At 39.3% G+C, this 12,946-nt stretch overlaps 1 protein-coding gene across 1 annotated transcript in view; it reads right to left on the bottom strand.

Annotated features, from left to right (window-relative positions):
• Positions 1-4,295: 4,295 nt before the first annotated feature.
• Positions 4,296-12,946, bottom strand: part of LOC115768651 (piezo-type mechanosensitive ion channel component-like) — a gene marked incomplete at its 5' end in the record, with an annotated part of 139,268 nt that continues 130,617 nt past the window's right edge. The window contains 4 exons of the mRNA XM_030713327.1: positions 4,296-4,366; positions 4,443-4,679; positions 4,735-5,288; positions 5,356-5,732. Coding sequence (XP_030569187.1) covers positions 4,347-4,366; positions 4,443-4,679; positions 4,735-5,288; positions 5,356-5,732 — 1,188 coding nt within the window. The remainder of the gene's footprint in view (positions 4,367-4,442; positions 4,680-4,734; positions 5,289-5,355; positions 5,733-12,946) is intronic.

The raw sequence follows: 12,946 nt of genomic DNA, 5'->3' as shown, positions 1-12,946 counted from the left end.
CTTTGGCGTGGCGAAGATAGCCTTTCTTTCTCGTTAATACAATATTTAATACATTTATTCCCCGCTTTTTATAAATTAAATTTTAATTTATGCAAAATGAAAAAAAATCCTTATTATACAGTTGTCTGTCTCTCTTATTTTTGAACAATTTAGAGAAGACCCAGAATGGGACTGCCTTTCAGGTTCCCTGGTCTCTGTCTCTAGACAGGGGTGGTAAAACGCTCTTGAAACGGACTTTATTCTTCTTCACCTGTTGGAGCTCTGCCTTTTGTGGCACGATTTTTAGTCTTGCTTGTGGCGCCGTAGGCCAGGCCGCGCGTAGTATCTCCGGCCCGGGATATTTTGGGAGGGCCTGGCTGGCGTCCTTCGGCGTGAGATTTGGTCACTTTGTGTGAGTGTGTATGTGTGTCTGTGCTTGGAAGTCCTATGTGCCATTTATACACTATAATTCCAACAATATGTTTACACTTAATAAATTTTATTTTATAATAAAGTACACCCTGTTGTCGTGATTAAGTTTAACTTTAATTTTATCTATGTGGAACAAACATGCACATTCAGTCATTTTAGAAGACACTGCACAAGCCGCACATGGTAAGTCTCCAGAGACATTTGGCAGCAACTTCCATGCATGTGCTATAGAATAGGGCACAGCATCCTTAGCTCCTTTCTGGCAGGACGCACCTTTAATGTGGCTGTTAAAGACCAAAGGTCGGCAATTAAGGGCATCAAAGCAGGTGTCCCACATGGCAGCGTCCTCGGTCCGATGCTGTACACGCTGTATACGGCGGACCTGCCCACACAAGGACAAAGCAATGAAGACCTCAGCCCTGCGAGACTGCTGGTGGCAACATATGCGGACGACACTGCCTTCCTAGCCTCCCACAAAAATCTGCAAGCTGCTACAAGTGCAGTGCAGGACTGGCTGCTGCAGATCGAAACCTGGACAGCTATGTGGAACATCGCTATAAACTGTGCCAAGTCCGCCTGCGTCACTTTCACGCTGCGCCCAGACAGCTGCCAGGGGCTACGGTTCGATGGAGGAACCATTGAGCAGACCAACTCTTTCTGCTACTTGGGTGTCCACCTGGATCGAAGGCTCATATGGGGGCCTCACATCGCAGCAACGAGAGCAAAATGCCTGAGAAGGCTTCAAAAGCTCGATTGGCTACTAAAGCCTCAAAGCAAGCTGCACATATCCATGAAGACACTGCTTATCAAAACGATGGTAACGCCTATCTGGACATATGAGATCCAAGTTTGGGGCACGGCATCAGCACACCAGCTTCGTCGCATAAGAGTGGTCCAAGCCAAGGCAGCACGCAAGGTGGCTGGCCTGCCATGGTACGTAACAACAGACGCCATCGAACGCGATCTCCGCCTAACAAAGGTCGGAGATCAGCTCAACTTCTTCAGCAGCCGATACTCCGACAAATTGGTGCAGCATCCGAACGCGGCCGCAAGGGCCCTGGCTGAGCCCATCAGTGAGAGGCGCCTCCGAAGGCTACACCCCGACGACCTACCAACGAGACGCATCACTTAAACATCCCTTTCCCATTATTGTTATATATTTTTAAGTTTGTAATTATCACTTAAGTTATTAAATAAAAACTATACTATATACCCTTAACTCCGCTTGGTAGAGATCAGAAGACACTGATCGATTCCAGCGCAAAATAAAAAAAAAAAAAAAAAAAGCGAGTCAGCTGTTGTACACAGCCGCTCCGCTAAGCGACTGCCTGCCGAACAGTGGCACATACAGCACAGCACCACTAACCAAACAACTCATAGACTGGGGCCTCTCGTTTTTGTGCGGCTGGTCCAAAGTCGCGTTCGTTTTTGTTCGAAATTGAACCCATCGCTACTTTTTTTATTCCCTTGTACTACAGGAAACTGCTTTGGCTTACTCTCAGTGCTCTCTCAATTTGTGTATCTACCGTTGTACTGTCTGTGTTAGTATTTCTTCGCACAAGCAAAAATGTCAACGAACTCAATTTTTCTCAAAAGTCGGTGGCTTTCTTCCCTTTTGAAGGGACGAGTATCGTTGGTAAGGAAACCTAAGCGTTGCCATGTGTGCGTTCAAAATATTTTGAATCCGTTTTTCAAGCATACTTGCATATTTTGTATGTAAATAGAACAATTTATGCCTGCCTGCCTGTCCTTTGCAAATTTGACAAGATTTGAACTTGTGATTTCTGCGTTTCGGGCGCTAAACACACACACACACACACACACACACACATGTGTGTGAATGGGCAGATCATGGGCGCAAGAGAAAATTTCATTATTGGCACGCGTCTGACACGCGCCCTTCTTTTTATATGCTGAACCCATTAAAAATGGGTAAAAAGGGTATTATGTTCTTGTGCAAATGTATGTAACAGGCAGAAGGAGGCATCTCCGACCCCATAAAGTATTTATTTTCTTGATCAGCATCAATAGCCGTGTCGATGTAGCCATGTCCGTCAATCTGCCCGTCCGTCCACCCGTCAGTCTGTCAGTATGTATGAACGTAAGGATATCAGAACCTAGAGCTAGAGACTTGAAATAGAAGAATATACAAACATTCTATGGTAAAATAAGATATACTATAGAAAATTTCCTTAAGATCGATTAAGAAAAACCCAAAGCTGCGCGTTTGCTTAGAATTCTGTCAACAGTATTGCAATTTGCGATTGTTTTCTGTGCTGCTATTTTAATTCTGTTCTTTCTCAATAATACTTAATTATTGGTGTGGCTGTTGAGTAGAGTCGTCAGCAGGTAATGCGCTCATTTACAAGTTCGAACCCTGCCAAGGGACCTTTTCTTTTAATTTATCTTTATTATTTCAAACGAGCGCTTACTGTATTTGGTATTGGAATGAGAGGGTTCAGGGTATTCCCCAGTCGGGAGCTCCCGACTAGAACCTCTTACTTATGTATGATTTCCGGTTTGAAATGATGAACGAATGTTGACCCCTTTTCTTATTACCTGTCAACTTTTGGTAAAGACCTGCACCTGCATATGTAGGTCAAGTGACTGATCAGTTTTGATTTTATGACCAGCGAAAATTTGTGTCAAAAATTCAAATCTTTAAAATATTCAACTAAACCAAATAAAAAGGAACGATTATATATTTATAGTATTCATAATTTTATTTACTTAACATATTAAGCCTTTTCATTCAATTTATTCAATCCTGACGAATGCCAATAATGACATTTTCTTTTGCTCCCATGATCTGCCCATTCACACACATTTGTGTGTGTGTGTTTAGCGCACGAAATACAGAATTCACAAAAACTTCAAATCTTGTCAACTTTGCAAGGGACAGGCAAACAGGCCATTAACAGGCCCACAAGCGTATAAACAGTTCTATTCATATACAAAATACGAAAGTATGCGTGAATAGCGAGACGAAAATATTTTAAATGCACACTTGGCAACGCTTAAGTACCCTTACCATAGATAACGAGCTAAAGCGCAAGAATTTCTCAACGACGTGGCAAACCCTTTCTTGATTTCATACTACTCGTCCCTTCAAAAGGGAAGAAACCCACCGACTTTTGAAAAAAATTGAAGTTGTGAGCATTTTTGCTTGTGCGGACAAATACACACAAAGACAGTTCAACGGTAAATACACAAATTGAAAGATCACTGAGAGCCAAAGCAGTTTCCTGTAGTGCGAGGGAATAAAAAAAGCAGCAATGCCGTTCTATCGCACAAGTCATATGTATTTCTTACTACGAACAAAATCGAAGGCGAGTCAAAAAACGAGAGGCCCCATCTCCGCCCACTGGTTTTCCAGTCTATATGTTGTTTGGTTAGTGATAGCAGGCAGTTAGTCCAAATGGCATGAGCGAGTGTGACCAGTGTGCTGTCGTTACCTGCAGAGGTAATTATTATTTACTAATAGCAGAAAGTATCAACTACGCATGTGATCAATGGCCAAAGTCCGCAAGGGTGGAGGCACTCACCAACCGTTAGATTAGGGTTTTCAAAGGGAGGAACGGGCAGAATTGTCACTCCACTTAGAATGCAATGCCGACGTGAAGCCATTTCGAGTTGCATACAAGCTAACCGTGAGAGGGATAGCGAGGAAAACAGTGTACTTGGACCAGCTGAGGCCATAGTCCACGTACTAATTTAATCGATTGGATCCACGTTTGCGGTGCAAAAGTAGCGTAGTAGTAGTAGTAGTAGTCATGGGTGTTTTAGCTGTTACCTGTACAGGTTTGATCACAACACAATCGCAGAATGTCCACATTAAAAGCAATGAATCCAATGAATCCGGCAAGTTGATGTATGCCAAATCGGCTGTATTGAAAATAATTGTAACACCTCATAAAAGTGGCACCGCCGCTGCCTTAAGTGCGGTTTTCAGCGGCTGTGCTTGTAGTTTTTGGTTTAAAAACGCTTAGTAGGTAGCATATAAATATTAAATATAAATTATATATACGCACCATCGAAATCTTTGATAAATTTTGCATACACCTGCATTTTCTGAACTGTAATGAATTTTGGTAATATTTCAGGTACAACGACTTTTTCATTAGTATTTTCGTCAGACAACGTTTTTATGAGCATTTCACGAGTCAATTCCCTATTCTTGGTAAGGGAGTATGTTGTTTCATATAGTATTGTATCAGTCATAACGCCGCAATTAAATGATAATCTTATTCGAATATCCATTTTTTTACCTGTAAGCAAAATTTATTATTGAAAATAACATTTTGGATTTGCATTTTTATGTACTTGTATTTAAGTCGCTCAACAAACGTTTCTTATCAGGTGGTGACATATTCCATAATGTCACTGAGTTGGCATCAAATTTAACTGCGGTAATATCCACGGAATCATATATCATAATGTGATCAGTGGCAAATATATCGAAATTAAAGCTCTTAATCAGCTCTTTATAGTTATCTTCAGTAAACTGGTGTATACCCGAATAACTTTGAGAAACATAAATAGGTTCATAATGTCCAATTTTAACAGCTATATCAGCTCTGCGAGGAACATTCGGTTTGCCCACTGTTCCGACAAGGGCAAAAAGAAATAACGGGCTCCATATGAGTGCTATTAATATTAATATAATAGTTCCACCTATTAGGCATTTAGCATAAAACGCCTTAGGCTCTCCCCGTAAAACTGGGAAATCTGCATCCATTTGCCTATAGCAACGCACAATAAATACAGATTGGAAAATATCTTCCATCTTAATCCATTCCATAACTGTAAGGGTGGTATCAATGCATAACCAGTCCAGCATTGTTCGAAGAATATAGAGAAATGGTATTTCCATGTAACTAAAACGGTATTATTTTAATATAATTAAAATTATATGAAAGTCTTATCCATTTCGTATTTGCTTACACTTTAAACGCTACATAGTTAACCATAGAAAAACTTTTTGTAAATACATTTCCCAAAATGCGCCTTGGGTAACCACAACGCATTTGATAGGCTGATAATAACATATGAAGGCATTTGATAAGATAAAAGACGGTTGGTGCAGTAGCCCCAAAACTGTGCGCTGTAACATATGGCACCAAAAAGAACATCCATATATGTATTCCAATAACCGTTACGAAATGGAACACGATTTTGACAACCAACGCTTTTCGTAAGTATATCGCACGTTCCGTTACGATAGTAACAAATTGAACAACGAGCATAAAAAGGAAACTGAATGGCACCTTGTTTCCTTGTATATATGTCTCTAGAACGCTTGTGCTATATTTATGACGATACTAAAAAAAATTTAATATTATTTATAAGTGATAAATATATACATATAATAAATAAACATTCTCCATTTCCTATATATCTCATACCGAAAAATTCAGATGCTTAAGCTTTGAATCAACTAAAAGTCGAAAGAGAAAGAAAGGCTATTGTCGACACGCCGAAGATCTAATACCCTTGCAGACCCAACCTTCTCATAATGCTCAGAGTGCTTTGCCCGTATATAAGAAGCGCAGCGAAAAAAGTTAATGCCGAGATTGGTCTAGATATAGTGGTAAGCAAATAGGTTTTTAATCAAAAACCTAGTTTTCGACCGATCGTTCCTATGGCAGATATATGATATAGTAGTCCGATGTAAAAGGGGTTTTGCAAAAATGAAGGCAGCATAGCGAAATCTATAAATGCTGTGTTTAATCAAAATATCTTGAACGACTAAAAATTTTTTCATACAACAACTTAATGTTCGACCTATCGTTCCTATGGCAGCTATATGATATAGTGGTCCGATCCAGCTGGTTTTGACATATGTGCTGCGTGCAACAGAAAGAGGGACTTCTGCAAAGTTTCATTAAGATAGATTTAAAACTGAGGGACTGTTTCGCATAGAAACAGACAGACGGTCAGATGGACAGACGGACGTGGCTATATCGACTCAGCTGTTGATGCTAATCACGAATATATAGACTTTTTGGGGTTGGAGATGTCTCCTTCTGCACATTTCACGACAAAATTATAATACCCTCTTCAAGGGTATTAAAAAATGAGAAAGAAAGGCTATTTTCGGCATGCCGATGATCTTATACCCTTGCAGACCCAATCTTTTCATAATGCTTATAGTGCTTTGATCGTATCCAAGAAGCACAGGGAAAATAGTTAATGCCGAGTTTGGTCAAGATGTCTTGATAAACAAAAATGTTATTCATACAACTTAATTTTCGACCGCTCGTTCCTATGGCAGCTATATGATATAGTGATCCGATCTTAAAAGAATTATGCATATATATGAGGTGCACAGTAAAACTAATAAATGCCGAGTTTGGTCAAGATATCTTGATAAACAAAATGTTTTTTCATACAACAACTTAATTTTCGACCGATCATTCCTATGGCAGCTACATGATATCACTATATCATCCAGCTGGTTTTGACATATGTGCTGCGTGCATCAGAAAATGGGACTTCTTCAAAGTTTCATTAAGATGGCTTTATAACTGAGAGACTAGTTCGCATAGAAAAAAAAACAGACATGGCTCTGACGGCTCGGCTGTTGATGCTGATCAAGAATATATATACCTTCTATTCGTTATACATTTGACGACAAAATCATAATACCCTCTGCAAGGGTATAAAAAACACCATTGATCCACTTAACTTCTCCAGATCGGTTCCCGCTTCCGGACCCAGCGGACCCGCCCTACCATGAGACGATCACCTACATTCTTCTCGTTCGCCAAAATAAAGGAGACGAGTGTAAGTTATTTAGATGGCCTTCATCAGCTTATGTTGGCGGTCAATGCCGCTCTCCCAATCAATGGATATTCAGCCGAACATTGTTTTCTTTTAATATCTGCGTATAATTAAATGCAGTTTCTTATAATTAGTAACAATCTCATTCTCTTGTATCTCCTTCTTTTTTTACAGGATATCTTCAAACTTCTATTTGTGGTTTCATACAAGTGGACATATCTTTTCAAGTTCACAGGTGCGTATTATACTTTTCATCATCTTATAATTATTGACAATGGGTATTAATTTATAATTCCAATTTGGCTTTGCAGGATATCTTAGTCGTTTAATTATGATTTCGTGCAAGCTGATTATTCTTCACTTAATCAGGTGCATACAATTATTTGTATTTTCTTATTGTTTTTGACAATTAATGTCATTTCTTTTCTTATTCTATTATTATTATTTCATCATGCAAGCGGACATTCTCTCACTTAAACAGGTGCGTATTATACTTGGCATCCTCTTATAATTATAATAGTTAATATTAATTTCTAGAATTTTTATTTTTTACAGAGTACATTGGTTTCACAACATTTAGCTGAACAGGCGACGAAAATACGGCCAGAGGTTATTACCAGTCGCCGCAAAAAAAATTATGAAGCAATCGTGGCACCGACTTAGGAAGAAGTACCTACGCAAACACCTATATCCGGGCATGTGACGATAATCAGTCGAGCAACCGGTAGAAGATATATATTCAATCGCTTAACTCTACCTTACCCTACCTAAAGAGCTCTCTGGGGGTGGTAAGGGGTGATGGAATGAGGTAATTTATGTGAGTATTGTTCGCGCAAGTTCAAAATTTTTAACTTTTAAATTTTATAGGCGCATGAAGTGGGTGTGGTCTCGCCGGTGACCGCCTCGTTACTGTTGGAGCCCCGTCTTTAGTGGTTCGTCTCGCCGTCTTGATGGTTGCGCCGAGGCTTGGCCGCGCTCAGGATCTCCGGCGCGGGAATGTCCGGGGTGGCCTGGCAGGCGTCCTCCGGCGTGGGATTCAGTCGATATGTGTTCTCCAAATTGCTTAATCACAACGGGTGGGTATTTCAATGTCTCGGGTATGTTCCCTGTAGATTTTGTAATAAGTTTGCGCTCAATAAATCCCGCTTGGTAATTTAGCACACGCGTTGACTTGATTTATTTTAAACTTTAATGCTATAAGACAAGATCGATGATTTGTGGCCGGCATAGAAAAACTTCAACTCGCTTTCGCGCATGACAAACCCGCCATTGATCGCTCACAAAATCGAACTCCCCGGCTGTATTTTTGGGCATCATCATAGGCGCCGAAGTTCGGCACACGCATACATTCAAAAATGGTCACCGTTGCTGTCCATATGTACAGCTGCATATTTAGGTCAACGGCCCAGAAGGAGGCCAAGGGCATTAGCAAGGGCATCCGATCCGCTCTCCGCCTAATCTCTCTATGAGCGAATCGGGTGCCCTATCACGTTCGTTAAATTACGTTACCCTCCCTCAGCACAGTGGATCGCAAGCCTGGCGTTGCCACTCTTCAATTAATTGGGCGCCGCTGTGTGCCGAGCTTCACCCCTCGATACTCTGACTCTATGACAAAAGGATATTGGCGCGGCCGATAATAAAGAAAGCTACCAAAACAGAATGGAATATCGGCGCTGCCGATAGTCTCAAGCTCAACAATATACAGTCGACGGCATTCTGACAAAGCTTAGTGCTGTAATTTGCGCTTTGCTCTGAAGAACCAGACGACTGACCCGAACGATCGTTTCATTCTGCGGAAGTTTAAAAGTAGAGAGAGCTTGCTAATTACGAAAATATTAACAGTGAAATGACACTTCGAAGGCGTCTTAGGGAAGCTGATTACGGAACGTATGTAGCTAGGGTTATTCCTAAAATTACAATAAGAAATAAAATCAAGCGTCTTGAATTTGCCAAAAATACATTGACAGACCCCCGTCATTTTGGCATAACGTTTTGTGGAGTGATGAAAGATCGTTTAAATACCACTGCTCAAAAAAAAAAATTGTTGTTATAGTTCTAAAAATAACACATAACAAGTAAGTGGTTCTAGTCGGGAGCACCCTGTAGCATGCTTACATATGTATATACATACATATGAATAAGGCTGCAACACTTTGTTGTTATGCCAACATAATGCAAACATAAGCAGCGACTTTGTCGCAGCGCGCCTAACGCTAAGTGCCCTCTGCGCATATTCAAGTGCATACGAAATATGATCCGCACTTGATAACAACGACCGCCCAAATGGCTAAGTCAGCGTTCTCACGCTTGACCGTCGCTGTGTATACATATGTGCGCGCATGACTCTCTCTGACTCTCTTGTTATATATAAGCCTAAAAACCATGTATGTAAAACGGCTGCTCACTGCTTCAGGGTGGACAGCTCTAACTCCAAGAATCATTGAATAAAGAACCATCAAGAAAGTCTGACGTCTTCTAATCAGGGAACTATTATATGGCGACCGTGACTAAGGTCAAGCCAGACCTGGACATGGAAAAGCAGCAACGGCAGTAACAACAACAACAGCAGGAACAACATAATGCAAAGAAGAAGAAAAAGAGAGCTCCTAGCAGGATCGCCAAAATAAAAAAAAAAAACGCAGTGAGTAGAGTGTGATGAGTGCAGAGCGAAGCGGTGTGGTAAAAGACTTAAGGCCAGAAAGGCAGAATTGTTAAAGCTGTTAAACAGCAAAAATGTCATAAGTTGGGACAACTCGGTTAAGTTACATGCCGAAGTTAAACACATAAAAAACTTACTTTCAACACGAAAAAGTCAAACACCAGCCGCGCACACATCCACCTACCCTGATATCAAAAATATTGCAAAGCAACAATTAATCCAACAACCACCCAAATTAAAGGAGATTCCGAAGCTGAAGAAGATCAACAAAAGCAAAGTGCCTAAGTACGTCAAGCAATGCCCAGCAGATTGCCCTGGACCTCTGGACAGCCCACACTGCAGATCGACTTGCCTGGTAAGGCAATAACCTGTGCGAAGACCGGCACCGGTTCCGCCTGAGCCCATAGGCCCAGGACAACAGCAGCTGAGAAATCAACAAGCGCGAGAGGCACCCCCGCCCCTTGCGCCTTCGAAGGGAGCGTCAGCGCAACCATAATGGTGATGACCAGCTGACGCGGAAGAACAGGAACAGCGGACACCAGCAATAATTTTAAAATATATATATTATTATCGAAACAATTTATGGAAAATTGAGCAGAAAATCTTTTGCCCAATCAGAAGTGAGGCCCATAAAGCCAAACTAAAAAATTAGGCAGGTTGCTATGTCAAAAAAAAAAAAGAAAATTTTTTTTTACACGTCTCAGGCACTGGGTAAATTACCCAGTAGCAAACAAATTAATCCAAATCTTAAATTTCAAATAAATTTGAAATTTTAAAAATGAAAAAAAAATAATAAGTTTTCAGTTCAGTCAGTTTAATCAGAAATCAGAAGAAAAAAAAACAATTCGAATCACATTGAAGCCATAGGCAGGAAAAATGTTCCATTTATGAATAGTAATGCAATAAGCAAGTTTTCCAAAGATTTTCTAATTCAATCGAATCATAATTTTGAACAGAACTCCAAAATGGGACTATTAGACGTTAAGTCAGTGGATTCCACTGCTAACGTTATAAATAAAGTTGAATCAAACAACACCGATTTAAAATTAACAAATATATTACTGATAATCATAGTTGTTATAATGTGTGCAAATTGTTTTTATAAAATATATAAACTGCATAACAAATGCCTAAAGAAAAGATTCATGAGCCGAGCAAATGACTTGGACAAAATTTAAATTTGCACAGCACAAACAACAATGATTAATCATAATTGACAATATAATAACTATAAGATACCAGTTAAGCAAAAAAAAAAAGAAAAAAAAATAAATAATAATGAATAGTAAGAATATCCCAGAATAATCTAAAAAAAAAAAACAAAGTAGCTTGTCGATATTATGGAATGGCCAGAACTTCTTGAGCGGATCCAAAATATTAAAACGACATTTGAAAAAGCGTATAAATGTCTAACACAAAATAGACAAACGCATATAGTACAGTTAATAGGTACTCCATAACATTGATCGACAGCTTTAACGAAGCTCGATTATTGATATATCAACATAAAGATGTATTAACCAATGAACATTGGTCAGAAACGTCAAGGTTGTTAATAAGACTGAGAAATAATATACAAACAGTTAAAGACAAGCATAATTTAAATTTAATACTACCTTCTATTTTGAATACACCTGCAAAGTTGGAACTCGGTGAAAACCTTGAGATTCGGACTGAGGATATTCAATTAGAAGAAGAAGATTTAACAAATCTAACAATCCCTGCTGTTATCACACTGGATTCCAAAGATATTTTATCCGAAAGTGAAGAAAGTGATGATAATAGCCGTATAATGGTTGACACAGCCGCTGCCCAGAGGGCATATATTAGGGAAATTGCACAAGCAGTCCCAGAATTTGACGGAAAGAAAACCCGTCTTGAAAAATTCTTAACGGCATTAAGACTTGTCAACTTAACAAAGGGAACTTATGAGGAAATAGCCATAGAGTTGATTAAATCAAAAATAACGGGCACAACCCTCAACAAAATAAAAAATGAAACCACAATAGATGGAATTATTGCAAAATTAAAAGCCGTAGTTGTCGGTGAAACACCCGCCAACATAAAGGCAAAAATGGACACTTTAACGCAGAAAGGCAAAACAGCCACTCAGTTCACAACTGAACTAGAAAATCTGCGACAGCTTCTTGAAGCTTATATTGACCAAGGCATACCATCTGAAAATGCTGACACGCTCAGCACTACAGAAGCCATTAACACAATGATTAGTAAAACTAGTCACGAAAGTGTTAAAACCGTTATGGAGTCAGGTATTTTCACTACCATGGATGCTGCCGTTAGTGCATACATCCGTACTAGCACAAGACTTACTGGTAGTGTGAATACAGTGATGTACTCTAAAAGAGGGAATAACAACTACCGCGGTAATAACAATCGTGGTAACTATCGTGGTAGAGGCAATGGTAACTACCAAAACAGAGGAAATAATAACTACGGTAATCAAAACAACAATTACCATAGAGGCCGAGGAAATGGAAACAACAATTCAAACCGAGGCCGAAACAATCAAAATAATAATAATAAAAACAATGTTAGAGTAACCCAGAACAATCAGAGAAACTCTCAACAACCCTCAGATATTCAGCAGTAGAAAATTATGCGGTTCATACCATCAATCTTAGTTTGAATATATTTGTAAACTTTTTCAATGTGAAGACAAATAAAAAACTTGTATTTTTAATAGATACTGGTGCAGACATATCTCTGTTAAAGGAAAATTCTGATATCTTTCATGATATCCAAATAAATAAGAAGATCAATATTCAAGGCATAGGCCAAGACATAATACAGTCCAAAGGACTGATTTCAATAGACATACAGACAAGTAAATACATAATTCCACACGATTTTCACTTAGTAGATTTGCATTTCGCAATACCTTGTGATGGAATAATAGGCATTGACTTCATTAAGAAATTCAATTGCCAGTTAGATTTCAAACCAAATGAAGATTGGCTCATAATGAGACCAAATAATCTAAATTTCCCAATTTATGTTCCAATAACATACAGTTCTGGTAATAATTCCATTGTTCTACCAGCAAGATCCCAAGTAGTCAGAAAAATTCACCTA

Source organism: Drosophila novamexicana, unplaced genomic scaffold (genome assembly GCF_003285875.2).
Source record: "Drosophila novamexicana strain 15010-1031.04,08,12 unplaced genomic scaffold, DnovRS2.1 tig00001892-arrow-arrow-pilon, whole genome shotgun sequence".
NCBI classification, from domain to species: domain Eukaryota; kingdom Metazoa; phylum Arthropoda; class Insecta; order Diptera; family Drosophilidae; genus Drosophila; species Drosophila novamexicana.
The sequence above is the reverse complement of the archived record's forward strand: the minus strand, read 5'-3'. Positions and strand labels throughout refer to the sequence as shown.